The sequence below is a fragment of the Beta vulgaris genome, chromosome 5 (assembly GCF_026745355.1).
Source record: "Beta vulgaris subsp. vulgaris cultivar EL10 chromosome 5, EL10.2, whole genome shotgun sequence".
In the NCBI taxonomy this organism is placed as follows: Eukaryota; Viridiplantae; Streptophyta; class Magnoliopsida; order Caryophyllales; family Amaranthaceae; genus Beta; species Beta vulgaris.
The window spans coordinates 43,232,854-43,254,428 of record NC_079206.1 but is presented as its reverse complement, the minus strand read 5'-3'; the positions used below and the strand labels follow the sequence as shown (position 1 = coordinate 43,254,428).

Sequence of the window (21,575 nt, the reverse complement as noted above, 5' to 3'; positions counted from 1 at the left end):
GTTTCTTATTAAGTCACTAACTTCCCTTTTATGGAATTTTCACAATAAGTGACCTAAGCTCAAAATGGCAATATAACTTTCCCGTTCTTACAGATGTGCCACCACTTATATGCATAATTGCCTCCCACTTTTACTTTACTCACCTAATATCCCCTTTAATCATGTGGTTCCAACTTTCTCTCTCTAAAATCCTTGGTATTCCCCCACTTTCTCTCTTAGTCACCTGAAAAGAAACGGAGGAAGAATTACATAAAGACCATTATAATAGGGTCATTACGAGGCATTGGGATTTTGGGACAAAGTGATACCTATTTTATGCTCGGGCCTGGCAGATCAGTAATTAATGATATATCATGAATTGTCACAATAAGTGACCTATAGCTCAAAATGGCAATGTAACTTTCCTTTTCTTACAGATTTGCCACCACTTATATGCATAATTGCCTCCCACTTTTACTTTACTCACCTAATATCCCCTTTAACCATGTGGTTCCAACTTTCTCTCTCTAAAATCCTTGGTATTCCCCACTTTCTCTCTTAGTCACTTGAAAAGAAACGGAGGAAGAATTACGTAAAGACCTTTATAATAGAGTCATTACAAGGCATTGGGATTTTGGGACAAAGTGACAACTATTTATGCTCGGGCCTGGGAGAGCAGTAATTAATGATATATCATGATATGTAGAGAATTTAAAGGCATTAAAGATTGTTTCTTTCTCTAAACATATGTTTGGACCTGGTTTATTCACTTCACAGCTGATTGCATTTCTTTATTTAGCTAAGCATAGATCGTTAATGTTGGTGTACCTGCAGGTATGTAACACATGCAGTCTTCAAGGATCTTGTGATCGAGCTTATGTGATGCTTGGGACATCTGAAGGGGAGGCTCGAATGGTCGATGTCATGCGCCTCTTGTTATCTTATGCACTAGACCCACAACTTATATCTAGAGCAGCGAGTGCTCCAAGTATTGAGCAGGCTGAATCAGCTTCAAGAAGATTGTTGAGGTTGTTGATTGACTCGAGTGAAGCTTCTACAGGTCCTCCTCGTGAGACTATTCAAAAGCTAGCCTATAAGAAGGAACAATCAGTTAACTCTGTGAGTGCTTCAAAAGGGGATTGGTCATGTCCTAAGTAAGTCTTTAATACTATAGCCAAAGACATCTTTGTTTGCATCTACACTTTATGTTTTTGATATTTACTGTTCTGTATTGAGACTTATAGCCTATGTTACCTGGACTCGTATATGAGTGTCGGGTATGGGTCGGATCCGAGTGTCCGGTACAACACTTCTAAAAAGTTAGGACACGGGGACTCTGCCCGAAATTAGGACATGGGTACGGGTACACGAAATTAATATTTTATAATTAAAATTTAATAATAAATCCAATAATTTAAATCTACATAATAAAAAATAAAAAGGAAGTACAAGCGTTGATCCATGACCATTACTTTCGCACTAAAAGAAAGAGAAAAGAAGAAAAAGGGATAGAGACAGGAGAATAAAAAAGAAAGCCGAAAAAGTCAAAGATTGAACCTTGTTTAGTGAGCAACCCCACGTGACTACACTCCTTTCTTTTCTTTTACAAAACAACCACACAGCCAACCATGAAGCTAAGATCCCAAAACAAAAACAAAAGACAAACCTTAGATGTGAGCCACCGGAAGCTTCTCACAACACCACGAAACAACCATGAATCCACTCGCCTGTCAATGACGAACTAATGCCCTAAGTATTTGTCCTCTTCCATCTACATTTAGTGCTTCAATTTCCAGATGTAAAGTTACAAACCCTAGATCTAAGTAACCCTAAATATGATGTTTTTCAAGGATTCTTTTCTCTTCTCCTCTTCACATTTGAACTCTAGGGTTTGAGCATCTAGGGTTAGCCGTGTCGAGTGATACTTGCTCGATCTGACACGGATTTTGTGTCGATGTCGGTGTCGTGTCTATTTGGCAAAATATACCGAAGCTTATAGCCGACAGGGATTGGCTAGCTTGAGAAAATGAGAAAACTAATCACTTGTTGATTTTGTGGGGTTTGAGCTAAGATTTAAATAGGGATGTCTAGAATGGGATTATGGACTCAGAAAACCACTTATAAGCCGCCCATAACCTTTATATGTGTCCCGAAACTCGCTTATGTTTTTTGGCATTCTTAGCTTCTGGACATCAAGAAGTTGAAAAACGTGGGGAGCAAATTTTTTGGTATGTATGTTTAGGTATGGGTATCTACTTTTCAATATGGTATTTCGATAATATTTTTGTGATCATTAATTGAGAAGAATATTTTGGTATTTATGACTAGGGGGAAATAATATTTTGGTATTTTCATAGTTTAATATTCTTCTCAGTCTTATGACTAGTGGGCAATTGTAGATAATTACTTAGATATGCATATGGTATATTTGCAACTTTTATGTATATATTTATTTGGTGATCACTAATTTGAAAATATATAATGGGGATTACTTAAATCCCAAAACTCATCAGCTTCCCTTCTCACTTAGTGTAATGACTAATTGATTTTGTGGAAAATTGTTTTTTGTCATTACATTTTGTAGTTCTTGTGGGACTCTAATGTCTTGTCAAGGGTTTTTCTGCTATTTGTAATTTTGTGAAACACCCATGCTACATTTACAAAGCAGTTGATGCATTGCTTTGCTGCATCTAGTAGGAGACTTGTAACACGACAAATGTGCAGAAAGACATGGTACTGAGGACCATGGATCCGTTGAAGTTTTGGCCTATACGCATAATCTGCTTTTGGAAGCTACTTAACAAAAACTATTCGTTTTTGCTTTAGTACGTCAGACATGAAAACAATTTGTATTCTTTTGGCCCGGAATAAAATTATAAACCATGCCGAATGTGACAATAACGCTAAAAGTTTCAGAAACTCAGTTTCTAATAAGTGGTTTGAGTTTCCCTCTAGAATAATATTAGTGGGCGTTTGGTTGGGAGTAATCTGGAAAGGGTAAGGGAATCAACTTAGAGGGCGTTTGGTTTGGGGGAAATTGGAAAGGGAAAGGGAATAGAATCTCTTGATTTCCTTTTATCTTGTTTGTTTTGGGGGTTTGTTTTCCCCCCTTTCCCCATGATTACCCACACCCCCTCCACTTTCAAATAGGGATAAGGGAAACCCTTGACCACTTAAGTTTGACCACCCAAGTTTAATCCCACCCCCTACGGAACCACCCACCTCACCACCCTAACCACGAACCGCACCCCCGCACCCCCAAACGACCCACCTATGCTACCGGAAAACCCACCTCCGCTACCTGAAAACCACCCCAACGCTCTTGGCCACCCCCTGTCCCCTAAAACGGCCTGGAAACCACCCACCAACCCCCAAAAACAACCTTGCAGCCACCCAAACTACCCTATAGCCTCGGAAACACCCTCCTTGGCCACGAAAACACCTTTCTTACCCCTGAAAACCCTAAATCTAAACTCACAACCACCCGAAAGGAGGCGTTGCACGCTGCACGAAGGGGAGGAGGCGCATAGGCTGCGCAAAGGGAGGAGGCGATGCGGGCTACGCGAGGGGAAGGAGGCGACGCACCCTACGAACGGGAGGGGGGAGAAAGGCGATGCAACATCCACCTCTCTAACCATCCACTTACCCTTTCTTGAAAGGCGAGGTCGGCGGTGATGGCGAAAGTGGAAAGGCGAGGGTCAGCGGCCAGGGAGGAAAGAAAGGCGGGGCGGTGGTGGCGATGGAGGATGTGGAGGGGGCAGCAGCCTCACATTTAGAGTGAGGAATAGTGGTGGAGCAATAGTGAGAGGTGGAATGGCTATATACCAACAAATCAATCCTTTTCATCTAAGGGTTTTAGTTTTCTTTCCCCCTCTACCCTTTCTTGATTCCATTTCCTTTACCCTGTTGATACCAAATGCCTCCTTAGTTGATTCCCTTGTTTGTTTGTTTGCTCAATTTAATGATTTTCTTTACCTCTCCTTACCCCAAATGTCCTCTAGTCTCATTTCTCTCATCCCCGAATGTTTTTCTTACCCTTTCCTTGACTTATTGACCATCACTTTGACCATTCAACTACTACCTCATCCGACCACTCAACCATCAGAGCGCCCAATCAACCACCAATGGACCTGACCACTGAACCACCAGAGCGCCCATTCAACCACCATCTCCATTCAACCACCACCTGCCTAGCCAATCATCATGCCCCACACCCAACGACCACCACCACCAACATGGCAAACCTCACCCAACAATCCAACCACTCCTAACAACCAGCACCGCCCACCCAACCACCAGATTTGTCCACTTAGTTGACCCGACCACCGAAAACACCCACCCACTTAAAAACCCAACCACCGAAAAACACCCACCCACTTAAAAACCTTAGAATTTTGCCGTGGAAAATTGGGAAGGGAGGGCGCGGCATGTGGCGTAGAAGGAAGGGGGTGACTCGGCGGTAGCCTACCGGGAAGGGGAGAGCACAATGGTCACAATGAAGGGAAGCGTGCAGTGATGATCGAGGACAGGGAGGGGCAGCGTTAGCGTATATGGTATGGAGGAGGCGGGGGTTCCACAAGGTGGGGAGGGGTGGTGGTGGCGCTAATAGTGTAGAGTAGTTGAATATGGTGGTGCTTTGGTGGAAGAATGGTAAGAAGAGGAAGAAAGATGGAATGACCATGTATAACCAAACAATACCTTAAATATAAGGGTTTCACTTCCCTTTCCCCCTCTATTCCTTTCTTGATTCCATTCCCTTTACAACCAAATGCCCCCTTAATGATTGATAAAATGTCACATATACCTGAATATAATGGTGATAATGTGGTTTTACATTCCTAAAGTAGCTGTCATAAGTCACCAGTTTTGAAACGTGTTCTATAATGGTGATAATTTGATATAAATTTCGGAGAATAGAATATGTCATCAATTTAAAGACTCAACTAACAAGACAATTGCTGGTTCAGGGGTAGTGTTTGTTTGTGTAAAGGACAAGTCAGGGGAATTTGGATGGAAAATTCAATCAGCTTGAGAAAGAAAAGACAAGGCGACAAGACTAATACTTCTTAAGTATGTGGTTGAGAGAAGTACTCTTACTAAGTTTATGTTTGAAAGAACAAGTACTCTTCGTAAGCAAATGATTGAAGGAACAAGTACTCATTATTGCAGGATCCATAAAATATGTCTTGGACAAGGAAATATGAGATTTTGACTTCCCTTTTTTGTTAAGCAAAGTCACCATTTTCATCCATTATCTAGATCATGTTGCTCATCTTTTGGATGGAACTTCATAAAGTATTCATGTATCTCTAGTGAGCGATCCTTGTCTTTAGGAGGATACTTTTCTTAATTTATTTTATACTCTCTTTTCATAAATGAGAAGTTGTATTTCAAACTGACGGGCCTATTACATCCTAATCTCCGGAACACAGAGCAAACCATCTAGGATGGACTCCTCTAAGAAGGAAGAAGAGGTATCTTTCCTTGGAAACCTTTCTAGGAAGTATAGAAAATTTTTAGCAACTGTATTCCTTTTCACTTTCTGTACACGTATAGCTATATTTCAGACCTGTTGATTCCAAAGAGAATCATTTCTTACCCACTGAATGAAGTAAATCAGAGCATCAATGGTGGGAGCAATAACCATCTTCTGTAACTTAGTCTTCCTAGCCAGCCAATTCAGCATATCATTTAAATCAACACATCTACTCTGCAGACCAAGCCAGTATTCTATGTCCACAAGACAGCCTTACTCTACTTACAATCAGAACTCAAAGAAGAGGTGAGAATGAGATTCACCTACTTCTGCACTATAAATAGGTTTTTATGGAGCCACCTACTTACTTTCTGTGCAGCTCTCTTATAATCTCGTATATAGGATTTATGAGAGGAAACTTTAGTACAATATGTCCTCTAAAGTCTCATAATACCATTATATCCTTGCTTTAATCATGTTTTTAGGTAAGATTTCCATTTCTCACTTGTGATAAAAGTAGAGCATAATGCTGTAGCAAACTGTAGGCACGACTGACTCAACATAAGCGAGGCACTTTTTTGAGTCAAGAAGCTATATTGATATATTCCTGGCAAAATTTGAAGATTGAAATGATCCATCTTGCAAGGGAGAGGAATTAAGAGGGAATGTAAGGATAGCATACATAATCCTCTGTTAATTTGACCTCAATCATCAATTTAATGGCGCAATTTGCTCATCTATGGGGACATTACATGGATCTTATTGACACATGGCGAGGCCTAAGTCGTATCGGCTAACGCGCAAATAAATCAATACTACCCTACACAAACGTAGTAATAGGAAGTAAGGTTCGAATCCACGGAGAAGGTAGGTTTGGCTTGACTAGACGTGTGCTATGGCAACAATGGGGGGTTTTGAGGAATGAAAATTAAACAAACAAAGCAAAAACAAGGAAAATCAAATAATAAACGAGATCTTGGCAATCAATCTTCACAACCAATTCAACCCTTGATCATTGAACAATTCGACACATAAGTTACTTGAACGCCCTATTGTGAATCATAAGATTCAATCTCCCCTAACGTAGTGGTAAGACTAAGCGAGCGCTCTAATCTTACCCTTAATGGCATAACAACCTAGTCCAAGCGTTCTAGATTCAATTAAGCAATTAGATAACAACTAGGAGATTTCAATAGGGTAATCTAGCATTCACACAAGCGGTCGAATGCGAAATTATATGATGATTCTTCTTATACTCAATCATCCACGAGCGTGCAATAATTGGGCATAAACTACAAACCCTAGACAATCTCAAAGCAGACAATTATCTAGATAGTAGAGATTGCAATAAGCAAGAAGTTAATTGATCAAGTTAACTTAAGCACAAAAACAATCAAACATGAAGAACATGAAGAATCATCAACATTCAAGCAAATTAAAGGAAGAATTGAACTCACAAGTTGATTAAAATGGTTGATTCGATTGATACACCAAGATGGAAGATTAGCTCTCCATAATATAAAAGATTACAATTTTTAATTCAGTTCTCTCTAAAAACCAGATGAAAAAAAAAAACGATCCAAAACACAAAGGACGAAATGTTCCTTTAATCAGCAAAACAAGAGAAGACGAAAAGCCGAAATCCGCGTTGCAGGGCTCCGCGACCGCGGAGGCAATCACCGCGACCGCGGAGGGGTCCGCGACCGCGGTGAGGTCGCGGAGATGCTCACGGCAAATTCTTATTCTCTCCAAAATTCGCCGCGACCGCGGTCCTAGTCCCGCGACCGCGGAGGCTGCCGGTACATCTTCCTCCATCTTTCCTTGGATGCTTCCTCAATTGATTAACAAATTCTTCCCATTCTTGTTTCCTTGCCACTTAAATGCACTTTGTTGACTTATTCCACTTGTACACTTGACTTTGTGACTTGGCATTTTCTTCAATAGCACATTGTTACAATTGGACCCTCTCATCAACATAAAAGAAAATAAAGAACTCAAATACCAATTGATGAGAAAGAGTACAAAATCATAACAAAATATGTTCAAGACCACACAAAAATAGCCAAATAAGTACTGAAAATGCCATATGAACATGGCATATCAAATTCCCCCATGCTTAGACCTTTACTCGTCCTCGAGTAAAATCCTAACTCCTTTCTATCTCCAAGGTCTATCAAGGAAAGCATGGAGAAATTCACACAAAATCCAATCCTAACACCACTACTCCAATCAAAAGCGAATAAGTGATGAATCGCAACTAGCTAAAGTTTGAGCGGAAGTAACCTCAACGCATCAAAACTCTAGCCATCTTATCGCTCCATAATCCACAAGGATAGTTAACTTGGTGTGGAAATGACCTCAACACACCCAAGCTAACTGCACACAAACCAAAGAGCAAGGGAGCTAACATGCCTAGATCCCCCAAGCTCAACTCACACACTACTCCCTCAAAACAAAGCCTTGGTTCGGAATAACACCATCAAACCAAGAGCTTACCTCTTAAAACAACCTCCAACTCCCCTTATGGCTCCAAGATGAAAAACAAGAGGTTTCTAACCTACCACCATCTAAACCCAACCTCCTTATTTCAACCATGAGTGACCTACCCAAACGCCGCTTCAAACACCCTTCATATGCCACCACTCCAGAAATAAGTGACATCCGAGTCCTCTCCTTTTGCCTAGGCGCCCTCCCGGGTTTTCACCTAGCCACTCATCATTATTATTTTTTTTTTCATCTCTCATGATTTTTTTTTGTTGTTTTTCTTTCATTTTTTTTTTTTCATTTCTTTTCATCATTTTTTTTTTTTTTTTTTTTTTTTTTTTTTTATTAAAAGGAAGAATTATACACATCAACCACATCTCACTCCCCCATGCTTGAAGGACACATTGTCCCCAATGTGTAAGAAAATCAAAAGAGCAAACAAGAGGGAGAAACACACCTCTAGGGATCACCATGAAATCCCCACCGCTACCGGAAGCACCGGAGCCAGATGCTCCTCCAGGGAAATCACCATATGGAACATAGCTACCACCATACTGCTGCTGAAAGAAGCATCTAAATGCCTCATGTAGCCCATGGTAGCATTACCCTGGAGAGTAAGAGCCTGCAACTGTTCCTCGATAGAGGAAACCTGTTTCCTTCTCCTTGCTCCATCTCCATATCATAATCCCCATCACCTTCCTCATCCTCATCCATATCATCCAAAATCCCACCGCCTACCTCGGGCCGAATAAAGAAATCGGCCACCGTGGGGCCAAAAGGAAAATTCGCCCAAGGAAGAAAGATAAAACCATCACCACAGTGTATCTGAAATGGGGGACCATCAGAGCTCTTCAACATGTTCATTTTCAACAATGTGCGGGCATTAAACAAGAGAAACTTATCAGCCACCGGTTCACAAGCATTATTAGGAGGATATCCCAACCGTGTAATCAAATGTGTAATCATACCCCCCATGCTTAGGTGACCACCCAATTTGGTTCGCACATCAATGCAAGACTTGAGCCAAAGGTCGGCCCAATCCGGAATACCAACACTACCCGGAAGCAAGGAACGAAGATAGCACATCTCTAATTGGTTCAATTTCCCCGTCTCACCCTTGCAGAAGATAGCATGCCTAGGAAGTAAGCAGCCATGCGTAGACCAGGGTGACGGATACTACTAATCTTCTCACCACCACTGCTAAGGGGTAATCCAGAAATGCGATACCAAAAGACACCAACCTCCTCAGACGGAACACCCATGGGGACAAAAGGATTGTCGCTGGAGGAAGCGACCCAACCAAAAGCCTCTCTAATTTGGCTCATAGAAATATCACGCACTCGGTCATGCATCCTAAACCGAATACGGGTTTCTCCCCTATGCTTCACCAAGGTGAGAGTGGATAAAAATTCATAAACACACCTCTTATAAGTGCGAGGTGTATAATCAAGCATGCCCAATAATCCAGCTCTTCCATCATCTCTCTAAATCCATCTAAAAGCCCCAACTGAGCCAAGAAAGGAGTGTCAATGAACTTGGTACACTGGACCACTCGTTTGATCGACAAAGATTTCTCCAAGTCACCTTTTGCTCCCTATTGAGTCCAGTCAACCCCATAGTGTCAATCATCACCTCACTAGCAGCAGGTTCCTCATGAACCTCAGGCTCATTGGAATTGGAACCTTGGGTACGACCACGCTTTCTTACCATTGCTAAAACAACCACAAATCTCACCAAGACAACCCAAGTAAGTCAAACAACAATTCCACCCTCAATTTCTCAAATCAAACCTCCAACAATTACTCCAAAATTCACAAATTCAACTCTCAACAATGTCAACACAACCACAAAGAGTTCTAAAAACACGACAATCTCCACAATCTCAATAATCAATCAACCACAATGAAAAATGAAGGGAACTTCCAAAAAGAGAGTGAAGAATTGAAGTTTTACCTTATGGAAGAATCAATAGAGTGGTTGATCAAGTACCCAAGTGAAAACAACACCCAAGAATGCTCCTTGCTTCTTTAATTGCCCAAAACTCCAAGAATCAAAAACCCCCAAATTTTAGGGTTTTCAAAAGATTTTGTAAAAAGATGAGAAAAGTGGAGATTTTTGAAGGAAATTGAGTGGGAAATGAGATGAGAGAGTGAGGAAAAGGGATTGAATGAGTGAAAGAGAGTAATTTGAGTGAAAGAATTGAAGAGAAATGAAAGGGGATGAGGGTTTATGAGAGGGAAAGTGAGAAGAGAGAGAGAGAGGGGGTCGAAATTGAGTGAAGGAAAAAGAGAAAAAGGGCGAAAAGAAAAAAAAAAACGAACCTGGCGGAAAATCGATGTTCCGCGACCGCGGAGAAAAGTTCCGCGCCGCGGAGAGTTCCGCGCCCGCGTGTGCAGCGATCGCGGAGTCGCGGAATGCTTGCGGCTCTTTTTTCTTTTTATTACTTGCAACCCGGGCCGCGCCCGCGGGGTCTGACGTCGCGCCCGCGATCTGCTGCAGCGCCCGCGGCTAGCCCGCGGAACTACTCTCGGCAATTTCTTTCTTTTTTTTTTTTTTTTTTTTTTTTTTTTTTTCAAAGGAAGTGGTGATGAAACCCACCCCTTTCAGCTCTCTTGATTTGCTTCAAAGGTTGTCCTACAAGAAAACAAACACCAAAACACACAAAACAAAACATAACAACTCATCTCCAAATAAAATATATACAAAACACGGGTTGCCTCCCGAGAAGCGCTTAGTTTAAAGTCGAAAGCTCGACATCATGCAATACAAAAGTTTTACCTCACATCGAATTCATCATGAACACTAGGCTTACCCACATCAATAGAATAGATAGAGGATCCTCTTTACCTCCCATGGCATCATGCATTTTAAACTCAACGTTTTGACCATCAAACTGCATGGTCAAAGAACCGGTGCCACAATCGATCCTAGCATTAGCCGTTTTCAAGAACGGCCTCCCTAAAAGAATAGGGGCGGAATGCCTATCATGCTCCATGTTAATTACATAAAAATCAGCAGGAAAAATCATCTTATCAACTTCCACTAGAACATCTTTCAATACACCCCTAGGAATGGAAGTGGACCGATCCGCTAATTGTATGACAACATTAGTAGGAAGCAATTCACCAAGTTCTACGGACTCATATAAGGAATAAGGAAGCAATTAATGGAGGCTCCCAAATCTAGCATAGCCCTATCAATCTTTGTGTTACCAAGGGTGATAGGTATAGTGAACATGCCCGGATCATTGCATTTTTTTGGCATTCTCTTTTGAAAAAGGCGGAAACATGTTCACTAACCTTCACCTTTTGCTTCCCTTTTAAATTTTCTTCTTTTTGATGGAACAAATTTCCTTCAACCACTTAGCATACAAAGGCACATCTTTTATCAATTTTAACAAAGGAATATTTACGACACATTGACTAAATGTTTCATAAATATCCTTAGAAGATTCAAGCTTACGATTGTCCTTTAATGCTTCGGGAAATGGGGGTACCGGTTTGAAATCCGGAAAAGATTTTACCTCTTGGTGAGAGCTAGGACTCACCAATTTCTCAACTTCTTTTGTTGGGATAGAACCTCACCTCCTCTTCCTTTGTTTCAATCTCCTTCATAACCTTGCTCTTGCTAGGCTCTAGATCCACCAACTCTTTGCCACTCCTCAAAGTCATGGCACTCACATTCTTCTTTGGATTCACCTCGGTTTGAGATGGTAGCTTCCCCGAACTTTGGGCCTCAAGTTTATTCACGACACTAGACATTTGACCCACTTGTGTTTCCAAATTGTGAATGCTAGACCTTGTCTCCTGTTGAAATTGCACCATGTTGGACTGCATAGTAGTCACATTTTGAGCCAAGGCCTTGATCATATCCTCGGTGGACATTGAGTTGGAGCTAGAGGATTTCCCTTGAGCTTGATATGGTGCTATGTAAGGAGGAGGGTTATGACCTTGTTGAAAATTCTGATTTCCTTGAAGAGTTGGATTCCCTTGCTTGTAACTCAAGGCCGGATGATCTCTCCATCCGGGATTGTAAGAATTTGAGAATGGATCATACTTCCTTTGTCCTTGATATCCCACGGCATTCACCTCTCGGGTTTCCTCTTGCAAAGTCGGACAAGAATCAGTGGATGACGTTTGTTGGAACAAATACCACAAGCCTTCACTTGTTGTTGATTGCCACTCACCAAAAATTGCCGGAACATGCCCTTAAGGTCGGACACTTCCGACTCCAAAGATGATTTAGAACTTGCCGCTTTAACTCCCCTAGTGGTATTTCTCTTAGAATAAGTGCGAGAACTTTCAGCAAACTCACTTATGAGCTCCATGGCTTGTTGTGGTGTCTTATTATCAATGTTACCCCCCAAGCAGCATTAACCATCCTTCTCTCATCAGGAAGGAGCCCACCAACTAAGTATAACACAAGATCTTTCTCGGCAAAACCATGATAGGGACAACAAGCAATGAGCCTCTTAAACCTCTCTAAGTAGTCATAAAGGATCTCATCATAACCTTGCTCAATGTTGCTAATGGCCCTCTTAAGCTCATTCAACTTGCTTGAAGGAAAGAACTTCTCCAAGAAAGCTTGCTTCATCCCCCTCCATGTGTGATACTGTTGGGGCTCAAATGATAGAACCAATCATTAGCCTTATCCTTCAATGAAAAAGGAAAGGCCCGCAGTTTGATTTGATCCTCCGTAACACCCCTTGGCTGCATACTAGTACAAACAGCATGGAATTCAGCAAGATGTTTGATTGGATCCTCCCCATTTAAACCATGGAAGCTTGGCAGTAGATGAACAAGACCCGACTTCAGCTCAAAAGTAACATTCTCCCCAAACTCTGGATATTGAATGGCCAATGGTGCTTGGTCCAGATTAGGAGCGGAAAGCTCCCTCAATGTCGGATCAGCTCTAGGGCATCTCTTCTTCCTCAATACCAATGTAGAAAGGTAACTCACGAAATGACCCCGAATCTCCTTTCTCAAGCGATAGAGTGTCCTTTCGATCTCTGAATCAAACAACAAAGATCCAATATGAGAAGCACGGGTGTGAACCATAAGACGGGTTCACACACCAACAATAAAAGTAAACAAAACACAAATAACAACCCAAACTTGCTGCCTTCCCCGGCAACGGCGCCAAATTTGGCGAGGCCTAAGTCGTATCGGCTAACGCGCAAATAAATCAATACTACCCTACACAAACGTAGTATAAGGAAGTAAGGTTCGAATCCACGGAGAAGGTAGTTTGGCTTGACTAGACGTGCGCTATGGTAACAATGGGGGGGTTTTGAGGAATGAAAATTAAACAAACAAGGCAAAAACAAGGAAAATCAAATAATAAACGAGATCTTGGCAATCAATCTTCACAACCAATTCAACCCTTGATCATTGAACAATTCAACAACTAAGTTACTTGAACGCCCTATTGTGAATCATAAGATTCAATCTCCCCTAACGTAGTGGTAAGACTAAGCGAGCGCTCTAATCTTACCCTTAATGGCATAACAACCTAGTCCAAGCGTTCTAGATTCAATTAAGCAATTAGATAACAACTAGGGAGATTTCAATAGGGTAATCTAGCATTCACACAAGCGGTCGAATGCGAAATTATATGATGATTCTTCTTATACTCAATCATCCACGAGCGTGCAATAATTGGGCATAAACTACAACCCTAGATAATCTCAAAGCAGACAATTATCTAGATAGTAGAGATTGCAATAAGCAAGGAAGTTAATTGATCAAGTTAACTTAAGCACAAAAACAATCAAACATGAAGAACATGAAGAATCATCAACATTCAAGCAAATTAAAGGAAGAATTGAACTCACAAGTTGAAAATGGTTGATTCGATTGATACACCAAGATGGAAGATTAGCTCTCCATAATATAAAAGATTACAATTTTTAATTCAGTTCTCTCTAAAAACCAGATGAAAAAAAAAAACGATCCAAAACACAAAGGACGAAATGTTCCTTTAATCAGCAAAACAAGAGAAGACGAAAAGCCGAAATCCGCGTTGCAGGGCTCCGCGACCGCGGAGGCAATCACCGCGACCGCGGAGGGGGTCCGCGACCGCGGTGAGGTCGCGGAGATGCTCACGGCAAATTCTTATATTCTCTCCAAAATTCGCCGCGACCGCGGTCCCTAGTCCCGCGACCGCGGAGGCTGCCGGTACATCTTCCTCCATCTTTCCTTGGATGCTTCCTCAATTGATTAACAAATTCTTCCCATTCTTGTTTCCTTGCCACTTAAATGCACTTTGTTGACTTATTCCACTTGTACACTTGACTTTGTGACTTGGCATTTTCTTCAATAGCACATTGTTACAATTGGACCCTCTCATCAACATAAAAGAAAATAAAGAACTCAAATACCAATTGATGAGAAAGAGTACAAAATCATAACAAAATATGTTCAAGACCACACAAAAATAGCCAAATAAGTACTGGAAAATGCCATATGAACATGGCATATCAACACACTCCAAAATATCTAGGAAGGCTTGTCAAAGAATACTAATCCTAGCCTAGCTCATGGTAGGCTTTGGTTCATCAATATTTTTGTACTTCTGTTTAGTTTAAAAATGTCTCGATATTTGATGTAAATTCCTTGTGACTAGGAAAGAATGATGGATATCCAGTATACAGGATAAAAGTACAAATTTAGAAATCTAGACAATTGTCATGATTTTTAAAATCTATACAAATATATTAAAAGGCGTTCCTATCAAAGAAACGGTGCCACATGGCACTCTCCAACGTATGTGGCACATATTTATGATCTCATTAAAAATATTAACAATGTGTATCTATTAGGAATCGAACCCATGATCTTCGAAATGAAATGTGAGAGTTTAACTCCCAATCTACTATAAGTTCAATGTTTAATGTTTCAAAATAGAACATAATAAAATCTTATAATTACATTGAAATTGTTATTTTTATCGTCCACTTCCTTAGAAGTTTTTTTTTTAAAATAATCATGCCATAACGTCCATTATCCAATTTTGCACTAGATAAAAATTTTCGAATAACTAATAAAATAAATCATGAAAGTTATGAATAATAGTGTATTTGATAATTGTAACTGACCCGAGCCAAAATACTAGTTATTCTGTTGTAAGGACTGTAGTTTTTACATAATTTGAACAGTATTGTAATGGTGTTACATGTTGAATATAATGATATCTGAATCGCACTTTAAGCTAGACTTGTATTTCATTTTGGGTTAGTCTGTTCCACATTTTGTTTGGCACATATATGCAGACAGTTACTACTTACTAGTATCTTCTCAGTTTTGTGTTACCAGTTGAGTTTTAAATATGTTTATATAAATTAACGCTTTATGTTGGTGATTCTGAGCTTCAAGTCCATTGGTTTGGTTTGCAGGTGCAGTTTCATGAATTTTTGGAGAAACCTTCAATGCCAGAAGTGCAATGAGGAGGGTCCTAGATATCGTAAGCGGGCTAGTTTCACTGTTGAGATGAAGAAAGGTGATTGGAAGTGCCTCAAGTAAGTTGCAATGTCCTTAACATCATAGGCTTATTAGTTTTGCTGGGTTGTCGTGGTAAAATGAACATAATTTGTTGTTGTGGGAATTTTATGTATCCCGTTTACAGTGACAGGATAGTAATAAAGAAAAATTGTCAAGAATAATCTAAGCTTTGACCAGTCTGCTAAAAATAAGTCATCTGTCATACTTTTGATTAACCTAGAATAATTCAAGCTTGTTGGGTATTTGCTTAAAATGGGTTCAACAAGTAAATAATCTGTTATAACAGGTTACCTATCCACAGTCACTTCTTAATTGGTTTTGATTTATTATATTTAATTTTGTTTTAGTTCTTCCTGAAAATCAACTGTGCCCCCTCCCCAAATGTTCTCCACCACTCTTCAACAATTCAACTACCCACTCACCCACTTAACTCCTCGCTACCCTATCATCTGCTGCCACTCTCTTTCCTCCATAACCACCACCATCCAAATCAAAATGTCATTCTCCTCTTCTTCAACCATCCAACACATCATCGTCTTCAACAAATCCTGCACATCTTTCTTCCATGGTTAACACGCCCAACTCCCTCAACTGCCCTCCACCTTTCCGCCGGAAAACTCCACCAATCCCGCTCCCCCACCTTCTCATTCATCCACGTGCTTCACAACTGATACGCCTCCACAAGCTTTGTGACGATGTTATGGCCTTTGACTAGGTCGTTGACAAACTTGACGGTCTAGTTATGGCCAAACCTCGGTCTGCCATCATGCTTCAACTGATCAAATTAAAGAATGGGGTAGAAGAGAGATAGGAGGGGGGTTGTTTTGAGGTGATTAGCGGGTCTTTTGGTTTCATATATTTGATATCCTCACTCTGTTTTCATGTGTTTGAGAAAGGGTGGGACTGGGTGATGGTTGGGCTAGGGTTATTCGTGGGTAGGTTAAGCAAGGTGGGTGAAAGAGGGTTTTAGTCGGTGGGGGGGGGGGCTTTTGGGTGGGTTTTATTGGGTGGTGGCTGGGTGAAGGTAAGGCTGTGTATTGTGGTGGGAGGAGGGAGGAGGGAGAAAGAGCCGCTGGAGGAGGTGGTCCTTGGTCTAGTGGTGGTGGAGTGAGAGAGGGTTGGAGGAAGTGGTATGGTGGTGGCAAGTGATGGAGGGGTTGTTTAGGTAGACAAAAGGAAAAAAAAAATCACAAAATAGAATTTTGTTCCTATTGTTCAGGTTACAAGTCATATAAGTCATATGAACCTGCTTAAAGCAAATACCCCCAACAAGCTTGAATTATTCTGAATTAATCAAAAGTATGACTTATTTTTAGCAGATTGGCCAAAGGTTGGCTTATTTTTGACAATTATTCCTTGTAATAATGAAAGGGTACAGTAGATAGGTCGTTGACATTTTTGCAGAAAGTCAGAAATTCGTTGTGCTGAAAAGAGGAAGTTAGTTGTCTCATAGAAAATATGAGATATTATCAGATTTCCAGTTTCTCCCATACAAAAAATTTCTCATAAACAGTAACAGAATGGAGAAGTAAGATTATAGTTAGCCTTGTCTGGAAATGCTAGAATTGAGGCATGCAAAGAAAGGATTGATAATGCCCGGCTTCCCGCTTCCTTCTCCTCTTGAAAGACCCTAGAAAAACATATGAAATCTACAATCGCCCACATAGTAAACTTTTGGACACTGTGGAATGCGAACAGGAATAAAATTCTTGGATATGTCTGCAATTGTTAGCTGAGAATCCTCTACAATGTGGCTTTGTATGCAATGATACGGCTGGGATTACACACTAAGATTGAATGCAATGGGATTTAAGGAAGTGTATCTTGGAGGGAGGTGAGCCATAGTTGCAGCTTTTTCCAGAATAGAAGTGAAAAGTCCACCTTTTGCTTTGGCGTAGGATATGGACAATAGAGTTTGCTGTCAGCTTTCATAGTGCATGTTAAGATTACTGTTGATCTACTTTAGTCACTTGCTCAATAATTTGCTGTCATAGGTGTGAATGTGTAAACTTTGCTAGCAGACGGGATTGTTTTCAGTGCAAGGATCCACGACCCCCGAGGGTACTGGAACCTGGGGAATGGGAGTGCTTTAAGTAAGTCCCTCTCTCTCTCTCCCTCTCCCTCTCTCTCTCTCTCTCTCTCTCTTTCTCAGGGAATATGGTGCTATTCTTGGAGATGCGACAACGCAGATATCATTAATAATATCAAACGTATTTTTAACTGCTCTCCTTTTCTAGGTGTGATTTTCTGAACTTTAGAAGAAACATTACTTGCCACAAATGCGGTAGCAAACGTCGAAATGAGATAGCATCGCAGGGCAAGATACAGAATAACCGGACTAATCTGGTGGCTGATCAAATATGATATAGCAACTTGCCTCCATCTACCATTGTGTCAGCGACCATGTCTTCGTAGTCTTGGAAGTTTTGAGATGAGCAACTGCTGTGAAATTGAAGGCTATACTTAAGTTCTTGATTTAAAAGATAGGTTCTTTATGGTTTCTTTAATGAATCTTGAATGAAAGAATGTATTTTTTTTTGTTTCTTGATTGATTCTTTAACCAATAAAGTGAATCTTGAATGTTAATTCAAGACTTAGGTTCGAACTCCCTATGCGTCACACACACTGAAATTCAAGATATGAAATTATCAACTCCTAACCAAGGGTGATATAACTGGGTTTGCGTTCACTGCTTAAACTTGGATTCACTCCTAAAACTTTAATTCCACAAGGAATAGGTTAAACTCAAAAACAACAACACTCTATTAATATGGCCGAAATAGCCTATTTATACTACAAGATTTCCTAAACCTACTAGGACTAGTAAAGCTTAAAGATAAAAGATAAATAACATAATCACATGCCTAAACCTAATTATTAGATAATTATTAAGACTCAATGATAAGGAATTAGACTCCTACTTATAATAGGATTCCTTTATCACTTAAACACTTAATTAAATAAAACCTTAAATTACATAGAATTCTAACAGAACTAGAACTCTACATAATTACTATTCTATTTCATATCATACTCCCCCTGTAGAAAAAAAACTTGTCTCAAGTTTTAATCTGGAAAGCATGGTACCAAGTCACATGAAGGAATGTTGCACATATGCCACCTCCTAGCAACACCTTGAATGTTTCATAGCTACTTTCTCAACAATTTCAAAGGTCCTTCATCCATAGGCTCTCATTTTTGTGTTCACATGAGTCTTTGAGCTGCAAGGGACAACCACACCTTATCTCCTAAGTCCAACTTAGAGCCTTGACTATTGTAGCACTTGTTGTCTCCCTTTCCTTCTTGTTGCTTGCGGTTTTCAAGACTTCTTTATGACACAAACTCACACACACATTGAGCTCCTTCTTGCTTCCCTTTCTCCTTTCCTTGCGGGCAGCATGTCTCTTTGGAGGCAAAGGTCAAGTAGTAAGCGCCTATACCCATAAGAACCGATACTCATTTGTTTTGCCATTTGAAGTAACAAACCTATCACTTTGCCATGGTCTACCAAGATAAGAACATGCTCATAGGAATAGCATCACACCATAATCATCATGATATCACCCACCTTGAAGTAACCAAAGCTTGTTTCTTACCCACACGCCACCTTCATCATTCAACCAGCTAAGTTTATAAGAGCTAGGGTGTTTTCTTGTAAGTAATTTAGTTTTCCCCATAGTTAGAGAACAAGCATTGGTACATGACCCACTATCAATGATAAAGGAACAAGCTTGATCCTTTATTAAGCAAGTCGAAAGAAAAAGACTTTGCCTTTGCTCATCTTCTTGTTCATCTTGTAATTCGGCCAACAAGGATCTTCTTACCACCAACACTTCCTGCGCCTCCTTTGGACTACACTTGGCTTGATTGTTCCAAAACTCTTCACTAGTCATATCCCCTATGTCGTGTGCTTCTTCATAGTGTGGCTCACTCTCTTCCATCTTACTTTGTACCAAGAAGCTATAATATTTCTCCCTTGTCACCATGGACGATTAGGGCAGTTTCGCGCACATGTCCCAACCCTTGACATTAAAACACACCATCTTCTTCACGCCTGACTCCTTAGATGCACCAAGAGGAAGAGTCCCCTTCATAGCCTCCACGACCTCCTGTGTAGTTATCTTGGTATTCACGGCTTCCTTGGCTGCACTACCCACGTCCATCTCGCCTTTAGCCTGCTTGAACATCCCAAAAACACCCTTATGTTGCCTCTCCAACTTACATGCCAAGGAACATACCTCATCAAACGTAGTGAGTGGTTGTAACTCCACATAGTTGCGTAAGTTTTTGTTCAACCCAAGCACGAACTTTGCGATCTTTTGTTCTTCTTGGTCCCTACAATCACATGCTATGTAAAGACGCTCAAATTCTTTGATGTATTTCTCAACAGTCATGGTTCCTTGTGTGAGCGAATTTAGCCTTAAGAACAAATCTTGTTTGTGGTTTCGTGGCACAAACCTCTTCTTCATCTTAGTCTTTAATTCGGCCCATGTATCAAGTGGTTCCTTCAGATTCACGCCTAGCTTGAAGTGAATCAAACCATAGTGAGGCATATCTTGCAAGCTTAAGCGTGGCATATGAAAATCGAGAATGTTCATCAAGTTGTTTGTGGTTGAAGAGACGTTCCAGCCTCCTTTCCCAATCTAAATAAGCCTCGGCATCCTCATCACCATCAAAGGAAGGCAAGTCCGAAAGTTTGAGTTCATCCTCCCTCCTTCGATACCCTACACTTGGGGGCGAAACATCCCTTCTATTACTCCTCAAGTCTACCATGTCACGCCTCATCTCAGCCATGTCTGCGTGCACCATGGCATTCATCTCCATAAGGTCTGCAATTTGCTTGGCTAGGGAAGCAAGATTGGTTGTATTCTCAGTCATCTTGCACGAGCTATAACCTTCTAATTTCAATAAAACACCTTAATTATCCCAGCAGCCACACCAATTGCTGTGAAATTGAAGGCTATACTTAAGTTCTTGATTTAAAAGATAGGTTCTTTATGGTTTCTTTAATGAATCTTGAATGAAAGAATGTATTTTTTTTTGTTTCTTGATTGATTCTTTAACCAAGAAAGTGAATCTTGAATGTTAATTCAAGACTTAGGTTCGAACTCCCTATGCGTCACACACATGAAATTGAAGATATGAAATTATCAACTCCTAACCAAGGGTGATAATAACTGGGTTTGCATTCACTGCTTAAACTTGGATTCACTCCTAAAAATTTAATTCCACAAGGAATAGGTCAAACTCAAAAACAACAACACTCTATTAATATGGCCGAAATAGCCTATTTATACTACAAGATTTCCTAAACCTACTAGGACTAGTAAAGCTTAAAGATAAAAGATAAATAACATAATCACACGCCTAAACCTAATTATTAGATAATTATTAAGACTCAATGATAAGGAATTAGACTCCTACTTATAATGTGATTCCTTTATCACTTAAACACTTAATTAAATAAAACCTTAAATTACATAGAATTCTAACAGAACTAGAACTCTACATAATTACTATTCTATTTCATATCAGCAACATTTTGCATCACCCCAAGATGTACGGTAATTGTTTGGAGGTCCTCTCCTTCTTGGCACAAGGGTTCAATTCTCACCCTTTGAAATGTGGGGTCCTCAATTTACCCGACTTTTACATTGGGTTTGATTTGTCATAAGATTATACTAATAAGTAATAATCACTATAAGTTCATGTTGATAAAACTCATGAAACCCATATTTAGTTATAATGCTTCTTACTTTAGTAACCTACAGTTTATTGTTAATGATTTGTGTTCTTTTCACATAATTTTCTATAGCATCTCCAAATGATTGGCGATTTTTATACAGTGTAAAATTGATTTATTATTCTCTAAATTGATGAACACTTTTAGTACAACAATTCATTATTCCTCAAATTGATTAATGACACCAAAATTTGATAGGCTGTCATATAACTGTCAAAAATGATTCATAGCAAAATCTCATAACAATACATCGGTCTTTATTAGTTTACTCATATTTTTTGTTGGGTTTTTTTTATTAGTTTACCCATTTATTTTGTTTCTATTTTTGAAATGGGACTACTAACTTTCCACCAGACATACATTCAATTTTAGTATAAAATAATAGTTTATCTTT

At 40.1% G+C, this 21,575-nt stretch overlaps 1 protein-coding gene across 2 annotated transcripts in view; it reads left to right on the top strand.

Annotated features, from left to right (window-relative positions):
• The window catches only part of LOC104893573 (zinc finger protein VAR3, chloroplastic), a 28,613-nt gene extending 7,308 nt beyond the window's left edge, over positions 1-21,305 (top strand). Inside the window, exons 3-7 of one of the 2 annotated variants that reach the window (XR_008969514.1) lie at positions 814-1,133; positions 15,333-15,455; positions 17,433-17,531; positions 17,676-17,878; positions 20,978-21,305. Coding sequence is in view for 1 of the 2 variants with exons in the window: in XM_010679698.4 (XP_010678000.1) it covers positions 814-1,133; positions 15,333-15,455; positions 17,433-17,531; positions 17,676-17,802 (669 nt within the window). In the remaining variant the exon portion in view is untranslated. Of the gene's footprint in view, positions 1-813; positions 1,134-15,332; positions 15,456-17,432; positions 17,532-17,675; positions 18,044-20,977 lie in introns of those variants that run through there. The other variant, XM_010679698.4, reaches the window with a different exon arrangement.
• Positions 21,306-21,575: the final 270 nt, after the last annotated feature.